General features: G+C 41.7%; 1 protein-coding gene across 2 annotated transcripts in view; it reads right to left on the reverse strand.

The window, feature by feature from the left end:
- Positions 1–1,038: 1,038 nt before the first annotated feature.
- SPI1 (Spi-1 proto-oncogene) overlaps positions 1,039–20,701 on the reverse strand; it is a 71,898-nt gene continuing 52,235 nt past the window's right edge. The window contains exons 3-5 of one of the 2 annotated variants that reach the window (XM_089675794.1): positions 12,728–12,936; positions 10,758–10,914; positions 1,039–7,459 (exon numbers count right to left, since the gene is read on the reverse strand). In XM_089675794.1, coding sequence (XP_089531920.1) covers positions 7,143–7,459; positions 10,758–10,914; positions 12,728–12,936 — 683 coding nt within the window. In that variant the 3' untranslated portion in view covers positions 1,039–7,142. The remainder of the gene's footprint in view (positions 7,460–10,757; positions 10,915–12,727; positions 12,937–20,701) is intronic. The other variant, XM_089675795.1, reaches the window with a different exon arrangement.

Consider the following 20,701-nt stretch of genomic DNA (forward strand, 5'->3'; position numbering starts at 1 on the left):
AGCTAAGACTGGGAGAGAAAGGGATAGAATAAGGAGTTGTGTTGCAGTGCTTAGTTACCAACAAAGAACATGCTGATAGGAGGAGAGAGCAAAGTGACAGAGAGATGAGCTCATCAGTCTGCTGTTTCTTCTTTCGCTGTCCAGTAACAGGCTGGGGTCGGGACAAGACCTGTAAGGGTTACTTAAATGGGGGAGAGAAAAATCAGGTCTCCTACCCTATCCAGCAGAGTTGTGCTGTGTAGAAGAACTGTGTAAAACTCCAGACTAAATGGGCAAAATGCAAATCCTTTGGCAGGCAAAACAGCTCCCATATACTGTATGAATTTCATCATTGTACTTAGCTGTTTGCCTCGAGCTTAATTTTATATTTAACCCCCCTGGCGGTATTCCTGAGTGTAGCTCGGGGTAAAGTTTCGGCACCACAAGCGGTAACCCTGAGCTAATCGAGACAGAAATGAAACAAGCGCTGGACAAAATACAGAAAGCGACATGCATGAAAGGCAAACACCAAAAGCCTCTAATAGTAAATATGAACAGAACATGCAGCGCTGTTGAAAATCAATCATACATGTAGAAAATAATACATTGTAAGAAGAGTGATAAGGCGACCGCTGCTAAATAATGGCCCATCAAAATGTTCATAAATTGCAATGACATAAATATCTCCAATATTTCCAATGAGAGTGTTCTTATGGTGCACAGTTCAGTGGTGAACAAATGGGTGACTTCCGTGACCATATTCCTCCCACCGAAATGAGTGTAGATTGCACTAACCAGAAAGCGCAATAGAAATGCGCATTTGAGTATTAACCAACTCCTGGTCATCCGTCTATTTAAGCTGGATCACTGGGAGGGTCATCAGGCTAGCGTCCGCTGTGCAGAATATCCTAACCACAGGATCACCAGATGTCAGGGGGTGTACACTCGTCTCACCAGCAGGGGGAGATTAATCGTTCCCAGTGTGGCCACCAGATGGTCCCCAAACAAACCTTGAAATAGGGGGGGGCTCGCAAAAAACGAGCCAGAGCGACAAGAAGATCCAATAGTGTAGTACTTTTATTAGCCACAAGAGTAAAAGAACAAAACAGTAGATATGCTACTCACATGATATAGTAAGCAGCTGTGTATGGGGAATACCAGGAATCATCAAAAGAAGGCAATGGCCGCCGGCCGTCCACAGGGGCCGTGCGGTGTGACGTCACAGAGTATGAGGCAATCGTGGGGCAACTCCCTAACGCGTTTCGTGCGCTTGCACGTTTTCAAAGGGAGTATGCCTCCTATACTGCCCATTCCTATATACAGTGTGCCGCGCATGCGCTGTTCCGCCGTATCGCGTCATCGCGAACGGTTCGCGCATGCGCGTTGTGCGCGGACGGCGGCCATTTTACTGGAGCACAGGAAGCACGAGGAAGCACAGTGTAAACATAGGAAAAATGCCAGAACATGTAAGCTGGCTAGCAAGTGTGTTGGATATCACATATGGCCAAATGACAGTATATTGCAAGGCCCTGGTGGTTTGCAAAGGTGGTACCTGATGTATACCACCCCCACCTGTAGTAATGAACATTTAAATAATGCGCTCGTCACGAGCGGTCCGCGCATGCGCAGTAAGTATCAATGGCGGCCATTGTTCTGAAGTACAGTGTGAAAAGACAATGGTACCGTAAAACAAAACCCCTATAACCAGGTTGTAATGCGATGTAAATTATACATCCAGAGATTGAGCCAGGTTGACAGGTACAAAATGCTCAAAACCAGGGGCATGAGGCATACAAGTACAGTGTCAGCATCATATTAATGAAAAATTCACAGATGCTTGAGGGCAGCTTACATGGACTCGTGCAGAGCTAAAAATCTTCATAAAACAAAATACATGACATAACATGTTAAAAAATGCTAAAACATCTAAAAAAACATCCCAATCGTCGAACACGTGAGTATATCTATATTTGGTATTAAATTCATATGTGTCGTGTCTGTCGACCCATAATTGATTAGGATTGGTAGCATTCCACATCCAGACAATAAAAAATACTTATAAAATGCATAAAGGACAGATCTCATTAACTGATGTTGTTGTATACTCGTGTATACTGATGATAGGGATACTCCCTAAAATTCTAATATATATTAAAATAAATGTGGGGAATAAAATGGACTAGAGGCGTGAAAGAGATGTATACAACCCATGTACAAACCGTATCATATCAGAAACGGAATGTAGTCCGGTAAACAAATAGGGAACCTAGAATCCAGCCAGGAGATAAATAACTCACAAATAAGAGCGTTATGACTTCTGTGAGGGGTCAAGTAAAGTGTATCCCATAGGGAGGGTTACTGCCATCCTGTGGTTATCACAACTCGTGGGTATAAGGGAAGGTTTAATCAACTGGTATCAATGTAGCAGTTGATATCAAGGTCTATATTGAGGCCTTCAGGCGCGGCCTTCTCAATAAAAAAATCCATTTAGTCTCTAGTTTAGATACTTCACGCTTTTTAAATATGCCTCTCCAGTGATTTTTAATCATGTCTATACCGATAAACTTCAGACAGTGTGGGTTTCTACCATGTTTTTTTCTGAAGTGTAAAGATAATGAGTGTTCTCTGAACCCTTTTTTGATATTTGACAGGTGTTCTCGTAATCTATCCTTTAATCTTCTGATCGTTCTTCCTATGTATTGTTTGCCACATGAACATTCCAGCAAGTATACTACGTGTGTGCTATTGCACGTGATGACTGATTATATATCATAGGATTTTCCCGTCTGATTAGACCGGAATGCTGTCACCGGTTTCTTGTGTATGCCGTTCATGGTACAAATCATGCATCGATTACATGGATAGAAACCTTTCCGGTTAAAGAAGAACGATAGCTCCTTTGGGGGGTCCACAACATTAGGGGCCACTAGATTTCTCAAAGGGGGTGCCTTGCGGTATACAATTTCAGGGATATCCGGCAGAGCCTTCCCCAAGATAGGGTCATTTTTCAAAATCGGCCAATTTTTCTTCATTGTTTTCGCTATCTGTTTAAATAGAATCGAAAAGCTAGTGATAAATGGACAAACAATGCTTTTCCTGGTTGGGTTTGTGTCCGTAGATACAAGCAAGTCTCTATTCAGGTTACCAACCTCCTTTATATCTTCCTCTAGGTGTATTGGGTTATACCCTTTATCTACAAACCTCTTTTTAAGGACCTGGGATTGGATATTATAATCTACCAGACTGTCACAGTTTCTGCGTATTTGCAGAAACTGGCCCCTTGGGATGGTATCCAGCCATCTCGGGTGGTGACAGCTATCTTTTGGTATAAAGCTGTTCCTGTCGGTGGCTTTAAAGAAGCTCTTGGTTAAGATTCTTTGTCCATCGTTAAAAAGGGTCAGATCTAAAAAATTTATCTCCCTGTAATCGTATTGGAATGTTAGTTTAATATTAAGATTGTTAGAATTTAATGTAATAAAAAATTTTTTTAGGGAGAATTCATCTCCATTCCATAATAGAAAAATGTCGTCTATGTAACGACGGTAAAAAATGAGGTGAGGCCACTCCATGGAATAAATTAACTCCTCTTCCCATTTCGCCATAAATAAATTGGCTAAACTGGGGGCAAATTTTGCCCCCATCGCCACGCCCATGATTTGTAAATAGTGTTTGCCACCAAACCAAAAATGATTGTGAGTCATGGCGAAGTTAAGCAAATCCAAAATGAATGTTTTTTGTGGTTTAGGGATATCATCTGCCGAGTTAAGGTAAAAATCCACAGCGTCCATACCGTCTAAGTGTCTAATGTTAACCCTGAGCTACACTCGGGAATACCATGCAGCGTTGGTAAGGGACCTCTTCTGCACTTACCTTGTCCTTCGCTCCCGCAATGTCCCCCCTGCAGAGTCCCCGGCCATCTCCTCATCTCCTAAGGCTGATGCCAGCATCTGTCTTCCGGGTTCCGTTCCCTGCGACGTCAGGACATACGGGGGACGGAGTGGCGGGAAATTTAAAAATGTCAAAAAGTGACATTCACTAAATACACTAAAATCACATAGTAAAACATTACTGTATCAAACCATTTCACATACATTTTGTCCCGAGTGCTTTGTCCGGCGCCCTGCCTGCATTTTTACTGTTCTTTCTGCTTGGAAACTGAGAAATGTCCATGGCGTCCAAAAAGCGTCCCTTTAGTTCAAAAGCGGTTTTAGACCAGATAGAGAACAGCGATAGTAAATCAGAACCACTTGCAGAATTGAGTGATAATGATTCGTGGGGAAATTCGTCATCAGACACTGAAACCGATTTTGCGACTTTGCTCGGTGATGTGCGAACTTGGCGCTATATTTCAAATTTCAGTGTTTTGGGTTTGATTATATTATTGAATTAAATGTATTATTATTATATTATTATTATTTATGATTATTTAATAAATTATAATTTATGATTTTGTGTTTCACGTTTTATCATACCCGGGATGTTTACTAGACTCTTGTTCGGACAGATTTCAGTGAGTTATTCCTAAAAATTACAGGCCTACAATAAAAAAATGACATATTTCCATGCAAAAAAATGTACCGCTTTGAGCACAGAAATACTGACATAATCAGACCGCTAGGGAGGTTAAAGACAGTGTGAATAGTGTGGTAGAACTAATTGGGAAATATAATCACTGTTTTACTGTACAGCTCATGGCAACCAAACACTCCTTTAGATGGATAATAATGAATTGAAATCAGTAAACCAGTTCATGTTAATTTGTAATATACAATAAAGATTAAAGGTAAGCAAAGTTAAACATGTTCTAATATAGAGTACAGATCAGGCTATACAATGCTACCCTCTGCAACCCCCCAATACACACACATACATACCTCTGCCTTTACAATTTCCTACACTTCTTTGCATGATTGACCTCCAATGTAAGCTGTCAGCTTGCCCCCATCCCAACATCTGACTGACAGCTATTTCTAGCCAATCAGAAGACGGGTAGACACAGGGGCGGACTGACAACTCATGGGGCCCCCGGGCAATAGGGGATCATGGGGCCCCTGTGTCCTTGCCCACACTCAAAAAAGCCTATAAAAAAGGTACCAGGGGCATTTCATGGGGCCCCCTACTGACCCCGGGCCCTCGGGCAGTGCCCAAGTGCTCGAATGGTCAGTCCGCCCCTGGGTAGACAGTAAACCTCTCTTGGGAGGCGATAACTAATCAACAACAAAAGTAGGTGTACCAGAGAGGTGTGGTGATACAACAAAGGCATTACAGGAGCAGCAACTGCCGGTCCAAAGACCTGGGGCACCCAGCAGGAGATGCGGAGAACATGCAACCAGTGTCAGGGCATGATGACATAATTGACAGGAAGTGAGGGTAATCCTGTCTATAGGGGATACAAACAGCAATAAGAATCTAACAAAGGCTTCAACCCTTCTAAACTTTGTCTGGAGTTCTGTTGTAACATTATATACATTAGAATGTGATAGTTTTGGCACCTTTAAAAAGTCTAAGAACAACATAGAACAAGGCGAAAGTCTCAACCCTTGTGAGCAACTCGTTGTGGAAAAAAGTAATTTCATAAAACCAGGATTGTGGAGGACCTCTTGCCTTTAGCATAGTGAAACGATTTCCTGGATAGAATTAAAGCCCAACTGAACTTTAACCTCTTGGCGCCGGGCGAACGCAAATGTGTGACCTCCCAGCGTCTGGGCCTAGACGCCGTGCGGCCGCACATTTGTGTTCTATTAAAAGAAAAACGTGCTGAGAGCGCGCGCCCTGGGCACATGTCCGGTATTCATGGAAAGCTCCCAATCTCCTCTTTCGATCAGGACCTTTCCCGATCAAGTGACGCCGTGTCACGGCGATCACATGACTCTAAACCCCGCCCCACCTCCCGGCTTCTGAAACCCTTAAAGGGCCGGGAGGTGCCGGCACCAAGGGATTAAGCAAAAATCAGCTATATACATTCCAGGTGTATCAAACCAACGGTGTACAAGTCTTACAGCTTGTTTTTTTAGTAGACACAGCCTCACAGTGGAAAGCCTGGCCCCTGCCAGCATGCTGCTGAAAAGGACCCTTGTTCTCTCTGTGGAAGCAGAGGTTTCCAATCAACAACGAGTATGGACTTTGCTGAATGCAGAATAATAGGTCTACTTCAACAGGTGTGTGTTGGACCTCAGCAGGGAGACCACTGCTTCCCCACAGAGATTAAAGCGGTAGTAAACCGCAAACAAGCCCTCGAGCTGTCACCGCTGTAGAGGCTTCCATCTTCGCCCATCTTCCTACTGGGTTCGCGAGCTCTGGCCTTCTGAAAGTCACTGCTGGGTATGCCGTTCCTTCAGAGCGCATGCGCCGGATTAAATGAAGAAAGTATATCTCCTAAAGGGTACACGTTTAGGACATATTCATTTTACTTACAGGTAAGCTTTATGATAAGCTGACCTGTAGATAAAATTAAAAAACAGAGTTTACAACCACTTTAAGAAACCTTGTTGGCAGCATCCTGGCGGGGACAGGCTTTTCTATACAGGATGTGGCTGCTTTCTACAGAAAATGAACTGCAAGACTGAAGATTTGGACCATATTTAGCTTATTTAGGCTGAAAGTTCTATAGGGCTCTAACAGTTCACTAAATGATCATATGTTGTACTAGGGGCGGACTGACAATTCATGGGGCCCCCGGGCAATAGGGGATCATGGGGCCCCTGTGTCCTCAACCACACCCAAAAAAGCCTATGAAAAAGCCAATGAAAGTTACCAAGGGCATCTCATGGGGCCCCCTACTGACCCCTGGCCCTCGGGCAGTGCCCGAGTGCTCGAATGCTCAGTCCGCCCCTGTGGTGTACTTCTTATCTGGAAATGCTCAGTCAGGTTGTTAAACATCGAAGTCTCTGGTTTTCTCAGGTTAATGTTAATCACAGTCTATTTCCACATTAATGCTGAATTTTTTTTTTTTCAAATACTGCTGGATCTCTTGTCCATACTCCATTTCAACTAGTGGTAGTATACCACTAAACCACAGGCCTTCCAAAATATAGAATAATTACTATAATATTAATATTTACAGTATATTTCTCTTCTTCTATAAATGCTTTGGAGTCTTTCGGACCAGAATCGTAAGAAAAGGCACTCCGGTGATGTACAAATAAGATGATGTATGGACGGGCTCAGTGATGAAAGTGCTTTCTTGAATTGTACATTTTATGCAGAACCTCTCCACTGAACTGATAGGTCAGCTTCTTCTTGACTTTCCGTACTTCTCCAGTCTTGCCGTAGTTGCGCAGGGCTCTAGCCATTTTCTGATAGGTCATCTTTTTACGGTTGCCTTTCTGAATACCCCAGCGGTGGGCTAGGGCTTCTTTGTGCTTGGAGGAGAACTGGAATGTCCCTTTGTCTTTATCTACCCACCAGATGCTATCTTTCATGTCTCCACTCTGAAGCAGCTCTAAAAGGAACTGGTATAATCGGATCTTTTTCTTACTGCCTGCAATCAAACAAGAAAAGGTTTAAAGATATCTACATTTCTTAAATCAGATGCAAACTATGACATTAAAATGTATGTCACATTTCAGGAAATATGCTTGGATCACTGTAGAGATATACAGTATATCAGTTAGCAAAAATATACACTATATGGCCAAAAGTGGACAACCCTCTAAATCAGTGGTCTCCAAACTGTGGCTCGCGGGACAGATACGACCCTTTGCCAGCCCTTACCTGGCCTTTGGAGCACTATTTCAGCCTTTGACACCAACTGTGGGGCATAGTTTCTGCCATTGACATCAATGATGGGCCACTATTCCTCCAACTGATGCCAGCGATGGGACACTATTCCTCCCATTGACACCAATGATGGGACACTATTCCTCCTTCTACTGGCCACGGGCACTATGAAATTATTTTACTTTCACTGACCACCAAGCCTGAGACATACTTTGCCCACACTGATACTGGGACATCCCCTAAAATGAACGATAATAAACTGGCTCCTTGTTTAGGAAGTTTGGAGGCCCCTGCTCTAAATGATTACATTCATGTGTTTTTGTTGAAGGCTCCAGTTAATGCTACAGCATCCAAAGACATTGAGGACAGCAGTGTGCTTCCAACCTTGGGGCAATAGTTTGGTGAAGGACCTCTCTGTTTCAGCATGACTGTGCCTCTGTGTACAAAACCAGCTGCATAAAGACATGGTTTGGTCAGTTTTGGTGTGAGGAAACTCAAGTGGCCTGACTTCAACCCTACCGAACACCTTTGGGATCAATTTGAATAGTGATTGTAACATCAGTAACTAACCTTACAAATGGTCAATTGGCTGAATGAGCAGAAGTTCCAACAGATGCACTCCACGATCTGGTGGAAACTTTTGAAGAATAATGAATGTTGTTATAGCCGCAAGGGGGAGACAACTCTATATATTGTCCATGATTTTGCAAATTGGCCTTCTAGTATATATCTACAACTTCTAGAGTGTTTACATGCTGCAGTGTTTCAAATTTCCTATCATCTGAATGCTGCTTTCAAAAAAGTTTATTGCTGTGCTGATGTAGCATCCTCCTAGAATAGGTTGCTTAAAAGGTTCAGATAATTTTAGTTCTTTTGCTCCTCTGTAATTATTGAAGTGGTGTGGGATTATTTTTGGCTGTTCAGGGTCTAACTGCTTTTCCCTGCCTTCTAGTGGATTCTAGAATGTAGTGTGTTAGAAGAGGCAGACTCCGAGCCTGAATATTTATGTAGTCTCAGTCAATTCCTTAGGAGAAGATGCCCATTAGGTAGCTGAGGAATGCATATATACCCTGGAGCAACAGGGTTCTTGTCCAGGAGGAGAAGACATCCAATTATCCGGGATGTTGTGAGTACAGGCCTGAGTATAGGATCCTAGTGACTGTCCGTTGCTGCTATCACTTTGAGTATTTGCTCCAGCGCCTCTGGTTTGGGACGTTTCCTTTTCCCTGGAGCCCCAGAGTTGCTTATCCTCCTAGAGTCTGCTAAGAGGGGACTATCTTAAGGAGTGTAGATAAAGCAAAGAGTGTTCTCTGATTTTTGCACTTTAGAATCCCACAGCTCCCTGCACTCCAACCACATTCAACTTGCATTAAAGCATAAAAAGACACCCTAAGTCTGATCATTGAGCTATGAGACTGTCTGTGCTGCTGTGTGCCTGGCTGCTTCTGCAACAAATTGGGAATATAACCTGGAACAAACTAATGGGCCCGTCAGAGGGCTAGCTCTACTCTATTAACAAACACTTTTTTGGGGCATCTCCACCTTCAATGTATGGTAAATATTATTTCAGAAACCTGCTACCTGCATTGACAGGTTATATCCTAAAAACTGATAGAGAAAACTGAAATGACACCAAGAGCAGGACATGTAAAAACAAAAGTGATCAGCATTATTGTTTGGCCTACACATACAGCACCGACAGCCTGAGAGGAAGGAAGTAGGGTAGGTTCAATTTTCAAATCCTGAAACACTTGTCAGCTGATCCTCCCACTTATTACCCATATGGAAGAAAAATATATTTGAAATATATTTTAAAAATATTCTTCCCAAATATATTGCCATATATTTCAAATGCTACAATTTTTGCCGTATTCAATATATAATTCAAAATATATATCAATAAATATATATATATATATATATATATATATATATATATATATATATAAACTGCATGTTGAAATGCGTTTTTATTGCAAAATATATGAAAAATATTTTTAAAAATACATTTCAAATATACTGTATGTCTTTAAAAGTACATATCTACATTATTGGAATGCGTTTACAAATATATGTAAAAATATGTTAAAATTACTTTTTTATATGTTAAAAAAAATCTGAAGAATATATTTAAAAAAAATATATTTTTAAAAAAGGTTCACATTGTTTACCCCGCATATAAGATGACCCTCGACTTTTGGGGTATGTTTTTAAGTATAAACAGTTGTCTTATATGCCAGAAAATACGATAAAAATGAATCTATTCATTACATCTAAGAATGAATAAGCTGCAATATGTTATATTTTTGTTTTGGGATTTAGATAGGCTTTATTGAAATCTGAACTATGAATTCAGCATGCTTGACTGTGTTTTATAGTTTATCCAATTTCCCATTATATGTTTTAAAAATATGCAAATCTGAAATATTTTTATTGGTTTTGGATAGAGTAAGGAATTTTTTTTTACTGCTGTGTCCTGGTGGGTATTTCCCTTCACTTCATGTCCTAGAGACACAGCAGGAAATAAAATAAGATCTGTGCAAAGTCAGGGGATATCCCGTCCTGGATAGTTGTCACCAGAACAGGTTTCCCAATTGGAGATTTTTACTCACCTACTAATCCTGTGACAGCTCAGAAATATTGGATTTCCTGTCACATTCTGTACTGGAGATGATGGCCACTAAAACCAATTGTGAAGGTAAATCTACCCAGTGGGAACACAGATGGCAAAACAAATCTAACAGAGTCTAACTAAAAAAACTATTAACATTATTTAAATTATTAAAATGATTAAGGTTTTAACCCAAAAACATTCTATCTCAAAAATGATAGAAAAAGATTTTGGCTTTATATACACATTAAATTCTTCTGAAGATTAGGATTTCACCAGAAAGCATTTGGATCACCTTAATCAATTCCACTGTACATCTCTATAAACTCTTATACCAACATCCTAACTGCCCATGTATTTCTTTTTCTGAACTAGAACACTGTCCTAATTATTCATTTCTATTAGCAACAGTTACTGATATTTTATTATCACAGGGTATATTTCAGACCTGGCTCTCCTAGAAGTGTCCCATAACTTGTGTCTCGGGGGTCTATCTCTCCATCTGACACTTCCAGAGGGGGGCTTCGTCTTTCATGGTCATCATCTTCCGAGCTGGGTGGTGCAGCAGATTGGAACTGCACACATACACGGGGTACATAAGACACCTGAAAAAAAAAACATTATTATTTTGGAGGCATATTTAGGATAGATTTGTTGATTGCCATCGGTATAAAGACCAGGTTTTCAGATGGTCTTAGACAGCAGATGTTGGTCACAAGTGCCACCATGAACTGATAGCAAACAATGACCCTGATTTACTAAAGGATTGAAGCATGTTCACTTTTAGACTGATTTTCCACTTTTTAAACTGAGCAAACTTATTGAACGAGATGAAAGGCAAAATTCACTTTGCAAACAAAACCCAAATACATGCAAGGAAAATAAAATACGAATTCTTGAATGAAGGGACATGTCAACCAACAAATATTGTGCTACCTAATGATTGGAGAGCTCTAGTACTGACTGAGTAGGAGGTGTATCACACCTCTGCAGAGTGACTGCTGCTTCCACACAGCATGCGGGGGGGGGGGGGTCAAGCTTTTCTGCTTAAGCTGTGGCAGTTTTCTAAAGAAAATGTACTGTTAATTGGCCATACACGGTTGTTTTTTTTTCTGCTCAGTCCATGGGCTCCATCCATCTTGACTGTGTGGGTGGAGGAATCTTCCCCAACTCGTTCCCTGACGGGACACTGTATTCTGGCAGTGGTGCCCACCGCTGTCAAAACACACTGATCAGTAGCTGCATCTAATTGGCTGCAGCTGCTAGTCGATGGAAATTTTTCGAACGTGTCCCTTCAACAAAAGTCAATGAAACAGTTCCTGTTGGACCAACCGAAATTTCGATGGCCAGCTTTAGATTTAACACACCTTTTGTATTGATGCACCTGGAATGTAGCTGATTTAAACTTAAAGCGGAGCTCCACCCACAAGGGGACGTTCCGCTTTAAGGACTGTTCCCCCGCTCCCCATTAAGGATTGGCACCTTTGGGGGGGCGTGGGGGAGGGGGTACCCGAATTTGACAGGTGCTCACTCCCACCTCCGCTGTGATCGCCTATGCGATTGGAAGCAGAAGTTTTCCTCCCCCCCGTAGTCTTCTGGGACATGCGACAGGTCCCAGAAGACTACGGGGCCATTCACAAAGCGCAGCGCTTATCGCGCATGCGCAGTGGGCACCTGGCTGTGAAGCCGCAAGCTGTCACAGCCGGGTGCCCACACTGAAGATGCCGGCACCAGGGAGAGAGGACACCACTGGACCGAGGGGCAGGTAAGTGGCTGTATTTTAAGAGTCAGCAGCTACAGCTTTTGTAGCTGCTGACTTTTATTTTCTTTTTGTTGAGGTGGAACTCCGCTTTAAGATTCAGTTGGGCTTTAACTGGCTTGATATAGTAAATTAATCCCATTAATTTGTGAAAGTAGAACTATAGACAAAACTTTTTTTTTCATTTTGAATAAAGTAAAGGATGTTTATAACCCGTCACTTTATTTTTTGCTTTCAATGTCCTATTGGGAAGGTTTCCCTTCACTTCCTGTCCCACAGCCAAAACAGGCAGTGAGGGAAAATCCCTGCAAGTTAAGGGAATTCTTTTGAGACCCCTAGGTCACCAGAACTAGTGTCCCCATTGGAAAATGTTCCTCTATTACTTTTCTGGGGACAACCCAAATTTTGGGGTTTTCTTTTACTTTCACCTTCAATGATAATGGTAAACAAAAGAAATAGAGGGGGAAACTCCCTAACGGGGGCACAGAAAGCAATACAAACCTGACAGGTGTTCTAATCCCTCTGCACTCTTTCCAAAACTGAAAAAAAGTTTTGCCTTTAGTTATACTTTAAAATTTCAGTTGGGCTTTAAAATGTGATGAACTTTGCACATCATGATGGCCGTCTGCTCTGTTTAATGAGCCCTATGCAGCAGTTACCTGGTGTGTGAGTTGGAGGTGTGGATGTGGTGTGGTCAGTCCAGGCTCCAGGACGTGCATTTGTTCCATTTCCATGTGTCTGTACAATTGCTGCAGTTGCGGTTGTTGTACGCTCTGTAGCTCTGTGAGCTGTGAGTCCGGGAATCCATCAATATCGCCATGTAGGTGAGAAGATATTGGGTATTCCCAATAATGCTCTAAAAAGGAAACTAATGTAGGATTAGTATTTGTTCAATATATAAAACAAAATGTACTCTAGAAAAGAATTAAACATCAAGAGATGTGCCATGATTTATTTTATTTATTTATTTCAGGTACTTATATAGCACCATCAATTTACACGGCGTTTTACATATATATATTGTACATTCACATCAGTCCCTAACCCTCAAGGGGCGTACAATCTAAGGATAATATCACCATAGATTGTTTAATTTTGTTATTAATCACCTCCAAGCCAAGCTGGTTTTCTTTTGCCACAGATGTAGAATAAGATTTTCTCATTTTATATACAGTTGTGTTCAAAATAATAGCAGTCAGACATCACTAACCGGATCAATCACTGTTTTTGGTAGAAATGATATTTCTACATGGAAAATAATTTACTAGCAGGTGTAGTAGAGTAATAGAAATCCAACAGACCCAACAGTCATGACATGCATGCTGCTGATTCTGTGTCATTGAATCACTCATTGAAAGGGGCATGTTCAAAATAATAGCAGTGTGGAGTTCTATTAGTGAGGTAATTCATTCTTTGAAAAACAGGTGGCAATTATTGCCCTTATTTAAGGAAGGAAGGCAGCAAATGTTGTACATGCTGTTTACAGTGCATTTCTCTCTGAAATTCTGAGGAAATGGGTCGTTCCAGACATTGTTCAGAAGAACAGCGTACCTTGATTAAAAAGTTGATTGGAGAGGGGAAAACATATAAAGAAGTGCAGAAAATGATAGGCTGCTCAGCTAAAATGATCGCAAATGCTTTAAAATGGCAACCAAAACCTGAAAGACGTGGAAGAAAGCGAAAAACCTCCATTCGAATGGATAGAAGAATAGCCAAAATGGCAAGGACTCAGCCAACAATCAGCTCCAGGAAGATCAAAGAAGGTGTAAAGTTCCCTGTGAGTACTGTTACAATTAGAAGACACCTATGTGAAGCCAAGCTATCTGCAAGAAGCCCCTGCAAAGTCCCACTGTTGAAAAAAAGACATGTGCTGAAGAGGTTACAATTTGCCAAAGAGCACATTGACTGGCCTAAAGAGAAATGGTGCAACATTTTGTGGACTGATGAAAGTAAGATTGTTCTTTTTGGGTCTAGTGGCCGGAGACAGTTTGTCAGACGACCCCCAAACACTGAATTCAAGCCACAGTACACTGTGAAGACAGTGAAGCATGGTGGTGCAAGCATCATGATATGGGGATGTTTCTCATACTACAGTGTTGGGCCTATTTATCGCATACCAGGGATCATGGATCAGTTTGAATACATCAGAATACTTGAAGAGGTCATGCTGCCTTATGCTGAAGAGGAAATGCCCTTGAAATGGGTGTTCCAACAAGACAACGACCCCAAACACACCAGTAAACGTGCAACATCTTGGTTCCAGACCAACAAGATTGACGTTATGGAGTGGCCAGCCCAATCCCTGGATCTTAATCCAATAGAAAACTTGTGGGGTGACATCAAAAATGCAGTTTCTGTGGCAAAACCAAGAAATAGAGAAGAACTGTGGAATGTAGTCCAATCATCCTGGGCTGGAACACCTGATCACAGGGGCCAGAAGTTGGGTGACTCCATGCAACACAGATGTACAGCAGTTCTCAGAAACAGTGCGACTACAACCAAATATTCATTAAGTGATTCAAAGGAAAGCAAAATCTTCAAACATTTTTCAGTTTATATAGTGAATGTTTGAGTTTGTAAAGAAGAATACAAACACTGCGATTTTTTGAACAGTCTAATATTCACTTTTCTTCCATTTTTTTAGAGGAACAACACAAATTTGATATACAGTATTTTTCTTCATGTTTTGATTTGGAATAGAATGTGTCGTGTTCCCAATGCATTTGTGTGGATGAAAATAAAAGCTATTAGAAGGATTTTGAGCTTTATTCACTTTTTTCAACACACTGCTATTATTTTGAACACAACTGTAATTAGAGGCATGAAATTACTGTGAGAAATTCAGAAACACCCCTTGTGCTATTCTGCCCTTTATCATCTCTGCTGTCTTAAATGGAAAAGAGTTTCACCGTGCCCATTGATATTTCAATTTTAAAGTGTACCTAAACCCAAGAACAAAAATGAAATATACTGTAGCATTACATTTGACGGTTGCTCTGGTTTTCTTTTTTCTGTTTTTTTTTCTTTATTTTCACCTAGCAATCCTGCTTGTAACACACTTCCTATTCTAAGGTGACAACATTTACTCACTGTAGTATAAGGAGAAACAATGTTGTCACGGTAGAACAGGAAGTGTGTCAGGACTACAGAGCATCTCCTACTTTCCTCGTTATGCATGCAGTTTTAGTCACCTTCCATTGGGAAGATATTCACATTTATCCCCATGTTCTCATGGCTGCCATTCAGTTTTAAAGTGTACCTAAACCCAAGAACAAAAATGAAATATACTGTAGCATTACATATGACGGTCGCTCTGGTTTTCTTTTTTTCTGTTTTTTTTTCTTTATTTTCACCTAGTGATCCTGCTTATATCATACTTCCTGTTCTAAGGTGACAACATTTACTTATTGAAGTATAAGGAGAAACAATGTTGTCACTGTAGAACTGGAAGTGTGTCAGGACTACAGAGCAGCTCCTACTTTCCTCGTTATGCATGCAGTTTTAGTCACCTTCCATTGGGAAGATATTCACATTTATCCCCATGTTCCCATGGCTGCCCATCTGAACTTTTTTTTTAAAAGAAAAGGTTCTTTATTCCTCATTGAAGGAGAATATAGGCTTTTGAGGGGGTTAAGAACACTGAGCCAAAATGTAGGTCGGTAGATTTTTTTTGTAGGTTTTCCTGGGGTACACAAAAAGATAAACTACTGCTTTTTGGGTCAGCACACAAAAGAGTGACTGAGGTCATTGAAACAATGGAAATACCCCATAGACGATAGAGAAGGCAGCAAAGAACCCCGTAGATCACTCTAGTGTACATCACTATCAACTTGAAAACTGCCATATTCACATATTTAACACATCTTTACATATCCAGCATCTAAAAACAAATGAGTTTAAGTATCCAGATAAATGCAAATATAAATGACAACTGAAGAACAGAATAGTCTACACTCTCACTTAAAGAGAACCTTAAAGAGGACCTTCACCCATCCATAACACTTCCTGTCTACTGCCTCCACCCCACTACCTCTTAAATGACTGAGATTTCAAAAAAAACAAAAAAAAAAAACTTTTTTTACATTTCTGTTGTTTCAGTTCCTGAATCCTAGGCAAGGATAACATATGTTCAGCATAGGGTATCTTGTGCATATGCAACCCACAGATTTCTGCACGTGCAGGAGACTCTCACCAGCGCACGCACAGACACACTATGGGTTTCTGGCAGGTCCCATAAAACTAGCTACCATGGCATGTCTGTGTATGGATGAGATCAAAGATGGCAGACCAAGAGAAGAGCAGTGTGGAAGAACTGTGGCTGCCAGGAAGACAACACTAGACTACATGGAGTGGGAAGAAAGTAATGCCCGTAGCGTAAAAGAAAGAAAAGAAGTAGCGCAGGGCAGGCATGACTAGGCCTAGAGTGGGAAGGAAGACTAGAAAGGGTTAAGTCAGTGCCAGGGGGTTTGAAATTATATAGGTGGGAGCTGGTTGGTAGAGGGAGAGCGTGGGTGGTCTCTTTGGCACCTTTAGGTGGGGTGTCCTGGGTGGGGGGCAGTCAGTCGGAGCTGGACGTTGGTGAGTGAGCTTTTGTTGGTCTTTGGAGGCGGGTATTATCTTGAAGGTACAGAGAATGGTGTGGGACCCATCTGTGGTATGGTGTGCCCGGGGACATTCCAGTTAACCAAGGTTTAACTGGAAGGTGGTGGTGTTGCACTGCGGACGGTAAGGTTGTCTCCGAGCTGGTTGGTTGCGGCTGGAGGCCTGGTGTTATATGGGGTCCGCAGGTGCATTTCAGATCATTTTTGGATGGTGCCTTCGAAGACCAACAACAAATCTGTATGTTTTTCTGTTATAAGGAATGGTTTGGTGTTTAAAACGTGTTGGTTAATAAAAAGCGGCGTTGGCCATTTTACTCCAAATTGGTGTCATGTTTTTCTTTAAGTAGGAGTTATAGGTAGGGGGATCTGGATGAACCGATCTCTGGTGCACTAGTCATGTATTTTTTTATATTCTTACACAGGAACAACAGGACAAAAAGTTCCTTTTGATCTGGTCATACACCAGTAGAAATGTGTTCAAAAATATTAATTTTAGAAAATTTGTTCAATTTTCTAATGGTTATCTGGGGCAAATCGACTTTTGTTTTTGCCCATAGTGGCAAGAAAATTTGTGTAGGATGTAGGTGCAGACTGACATCTCATGGGGCCCCTGGGCAATAGGGGATCATGGGGCCCCTGTGTCCTTGCCTACACTCAAACCACACCCAAAAAAGTCTATGAAAGGTACCAGGGGCATCTCATGGGGCCCCCTACTGACCCCGGGCTCTCGGGCAGTGCCCAAATGGCCAGTCCGCCCCTGGTAGGATGGAATTTTTTTCTTGAATGAAATTCTAACTGTGAATATGTTTTTGTTCAGGAAATATTGTACATTAAGTAATGCACATGTACTAAGCACAAAAAAATTGCTTAATGCATTTGCAAATTTACTCAAGCAGCAGGTCTGATTGAGATTTTTATACGTTTTTTAAATGAAATTAGTTGACGCAATGATGGTAAGATCAAATGATCCGATGAAAAATTTTACAGAATTTTTGTATATATGTTTGAAGGTTTTAGAGAGTTTTCCTTAGACAGAAAAGAAGGCTGTGGGTGATAACATGCTGCTGAAAGTCAAAGATACAGTATAACACTGTAATATAGTTCATACTGGGTGTAGATGGATGGATGGTTAGATGGATGGTACAGTAAAAGCCGGCAACAGATGGATCGAATCTTGGCCGGTTAAACAGGGATCAGTCTAGATTCAAATCAGCAGGCTGGTTGTACACAAGTTGATCCATCGACTGACTTGGGTACAACCAGCGTGTTAGATTTTTTACATGCGATTACTGCCGGCGGCTATAGCCGTAGCGGTAATAATTGTGCTCTGCCAGGCGGGAAGGCTCCCTGCCGGCAGGACACAATAGCACTTCAAGAAAAATTCTCCCATCCACAAAGTCAGTGATTTTCTTTCTCTCCACCCGTGGTGGAAGAAAAGAAATTTAAATCATCTATGGTTAGCCTAAGTTTGGTTTAACGCTGAGCTTCATGGAGATAAGAAAACCCTCCATTGCAGTGGGATTGCCCCCACACTGCAAGGGTTATTTACTCGTTTAGGCCTAGGGGACCACAGAAAAGCAGTTTTCCTTCCTGATCCTCCTTTCCCTCAGACTTCAGACTCCCTTCAGACTGTAAGACCGATCCCCACAGTCTCTTCTCCCCTTTGCTCTGGCAGTCGTAGGTCCAGTCCAATGCTGAGCCCTGCACTGGACAGGAGGATGCCAGGGGACAGTCCATTGCCAGAGCACAGGGGAGTAGAATAGATTGCCAACTCCTGGGGTAGCAGGGGGTTGGGTAACTAAATCTGCTGTTTGTTGCCCCAGAGATGAGATTTAAATATTAGGCATACTTGGAAATTGGTGGAATAATTTTTGATTTGGAAATCTCAGCATCCACCAATACATTTATTGATTGTGTTATACAGTTATTACACCCAAAAATGAATTGCTTAAACCTGAAAAAGCAGTAGTGACTTGCCACCCCTTACCCTTGACATAACCACCAAACCAAACTGTAATCCTGCTTTCTATGCTTAACATTCTAAATCAGAAGCTAATCCTTAACCACTTCAAGTCTGGACACTTTCACCCCCTTCCTGTCCAGGCCAATTTCCAGCTTTCAGTGCTTTCACACATTGAATGACAATTGTGCGGTCATGCAACACTGTACCCATAAGAACATTTTTGCATTTTTTTTTTAGACAGATAAAACTTTATTTTGGTGGTATTTATTCACCACTGGAATTTTTATTTTTTTTTTATATAAATAAAAAGTCCCAAAATTTTGAAAAAAAAGTGTTTTTATTATAAAATTTAGCAAATAAATAATCTTTCTTCATAAATCTTGGCCACGATGTATTCAATTATCTTTTTAGTAAAAAAATAATAATAACCCAAATTAGTTTATAACCAAAAATTATAACTGAAAAAATAGTTTTTACATTTTTATTTTTATTATTATTTTTGTTTGTTTTTTAACATACTGTCACCCTAGCAGTACAGTGTCACCATAGTGACACTGTACTACATGTGGGGGGTGATGAAGATTTTTTTTTCCTTTTTTACACTGATTGCTTTTACACCCATAAAGGCTGTAAAAGCAATAATTTCTCCTTCTCTCTGGCTGCATTCTTACAGCCATTGAGAAATACTGTGAGAGTTGTGATTGGTCACAGCTTGTCACATGGTACAAGGCTGTTGTGAATAGCCTTGTACCATGTGATCTCAGTGATCATTCACAGATTTCACAAGTAGTAAGCAATGATGTCAGGAAGTGACATCTTGTTTACTACTATTCATGTGATCACCAGGGGTGGACTGACAACTCATGGTGCCACCCGGGCAATAGGGGATCATGGGGCCCCTGTGTCCTTGCCCAAACTCAAAAAAGCCTATGAAAATGGTACCAGGGGCATCTCATGGGGCCCCCTACTTACCCCAGGCCCTCGGGCAGTGCCCAAGTTTCCAAATGGTCAGTCCGCCGCTGGTGATCACTGACTGGCCAATCAGTGATCACATGAATCGGGACCTCATACAGAGGTCCCGTACAGAGATCTGTGTTCCGCTGTGTCCGGAGGACACAGAGGGCACTGATTGCGGTCCCACACACTCCTAGGGAGCGCGCACAGGCAATGGATGTGGAGAGACGTTTAGAAATGTCCACCCGCATTGGCAGCGCTCCCGTCCAGCTGTTTATCGACATGGGCCGGATGGAAAGAGGTTAACCTCAAGCTAGTTCATAAGTTTTACCTTTAGCGTCATCCTAAAGAGGAACTGAACTTAGGAAGCAGTGCCAAAAAACAGGCCAGCAGAGTGCAAAGGTCTAGTCACCAGTATTGCCTGTGGTCTCCCCATAGCCGATCTTTTCCCAATACTGACTTCTTCTGCACTGTCTCTGTGTGGTCACATGGTACAAGGCTGTTGTGTATAGCCTTGTACCATGTGACTTCTGTGATCATTCACAGATTTCACACGTAGTAAGCAATGATGTCAGAAGTGAAATCTTGCTTACTACTCTGCATGTGATCACTGATTGGCCAATCAGTGATCACATGATCGGGCCCTCACACAGAGGTCCCGTACGACGAACGGTGTTCCACTATGTCCAGAGGGACAGGGAGCATGCACAAGCAGGGGGCGGGGAGGCTGTTTATAAATGACCACCCACCCCTGCACTGCCACCGTCCAGCCATTTATATACAACGGCCGGACGGGAAGTGGTTAAGGATACTCAACATTTTCTCATGAATCATGAGGGTGGTCATAATATTCCTTACTTCTGCAACGTGAACAGTTGGTTTCTTCCAAGCTCTAGCAATGGCCCTTTTATCAGCTATGAAAAGATAGGTAGCCAATTTCTGCCGATGGGACAAGAGGCCAGGAAGTGGGCAATGGAGGAGCTCATGACGAGGATCTCTATGGAAGGTAGAGTGAAAAAGGGTCGACAAAAGGCCATAGACTCTGGACTAAAAACCCTCTAGTCTCGGGCACGTCCACTGGAGCTAGAGATTTTCAATCAGTCAGGGAACTTGGA

This window comes from Staurois parvus, unplaced genomic scaffold (assembly GCF_062004578.1).
Source record: "Staurois parvus isolate SC_StPar_1 unplaced genomic scaffold, SC_StPar_1.0 ptg000159l, whole genome shotgun sequence".
NCBI classification, from domain to species: Eukaryota; Metazoa; Chordata; class Amphibia; order Anura; family Ranidae; genus Staurois; species Staurois parvus.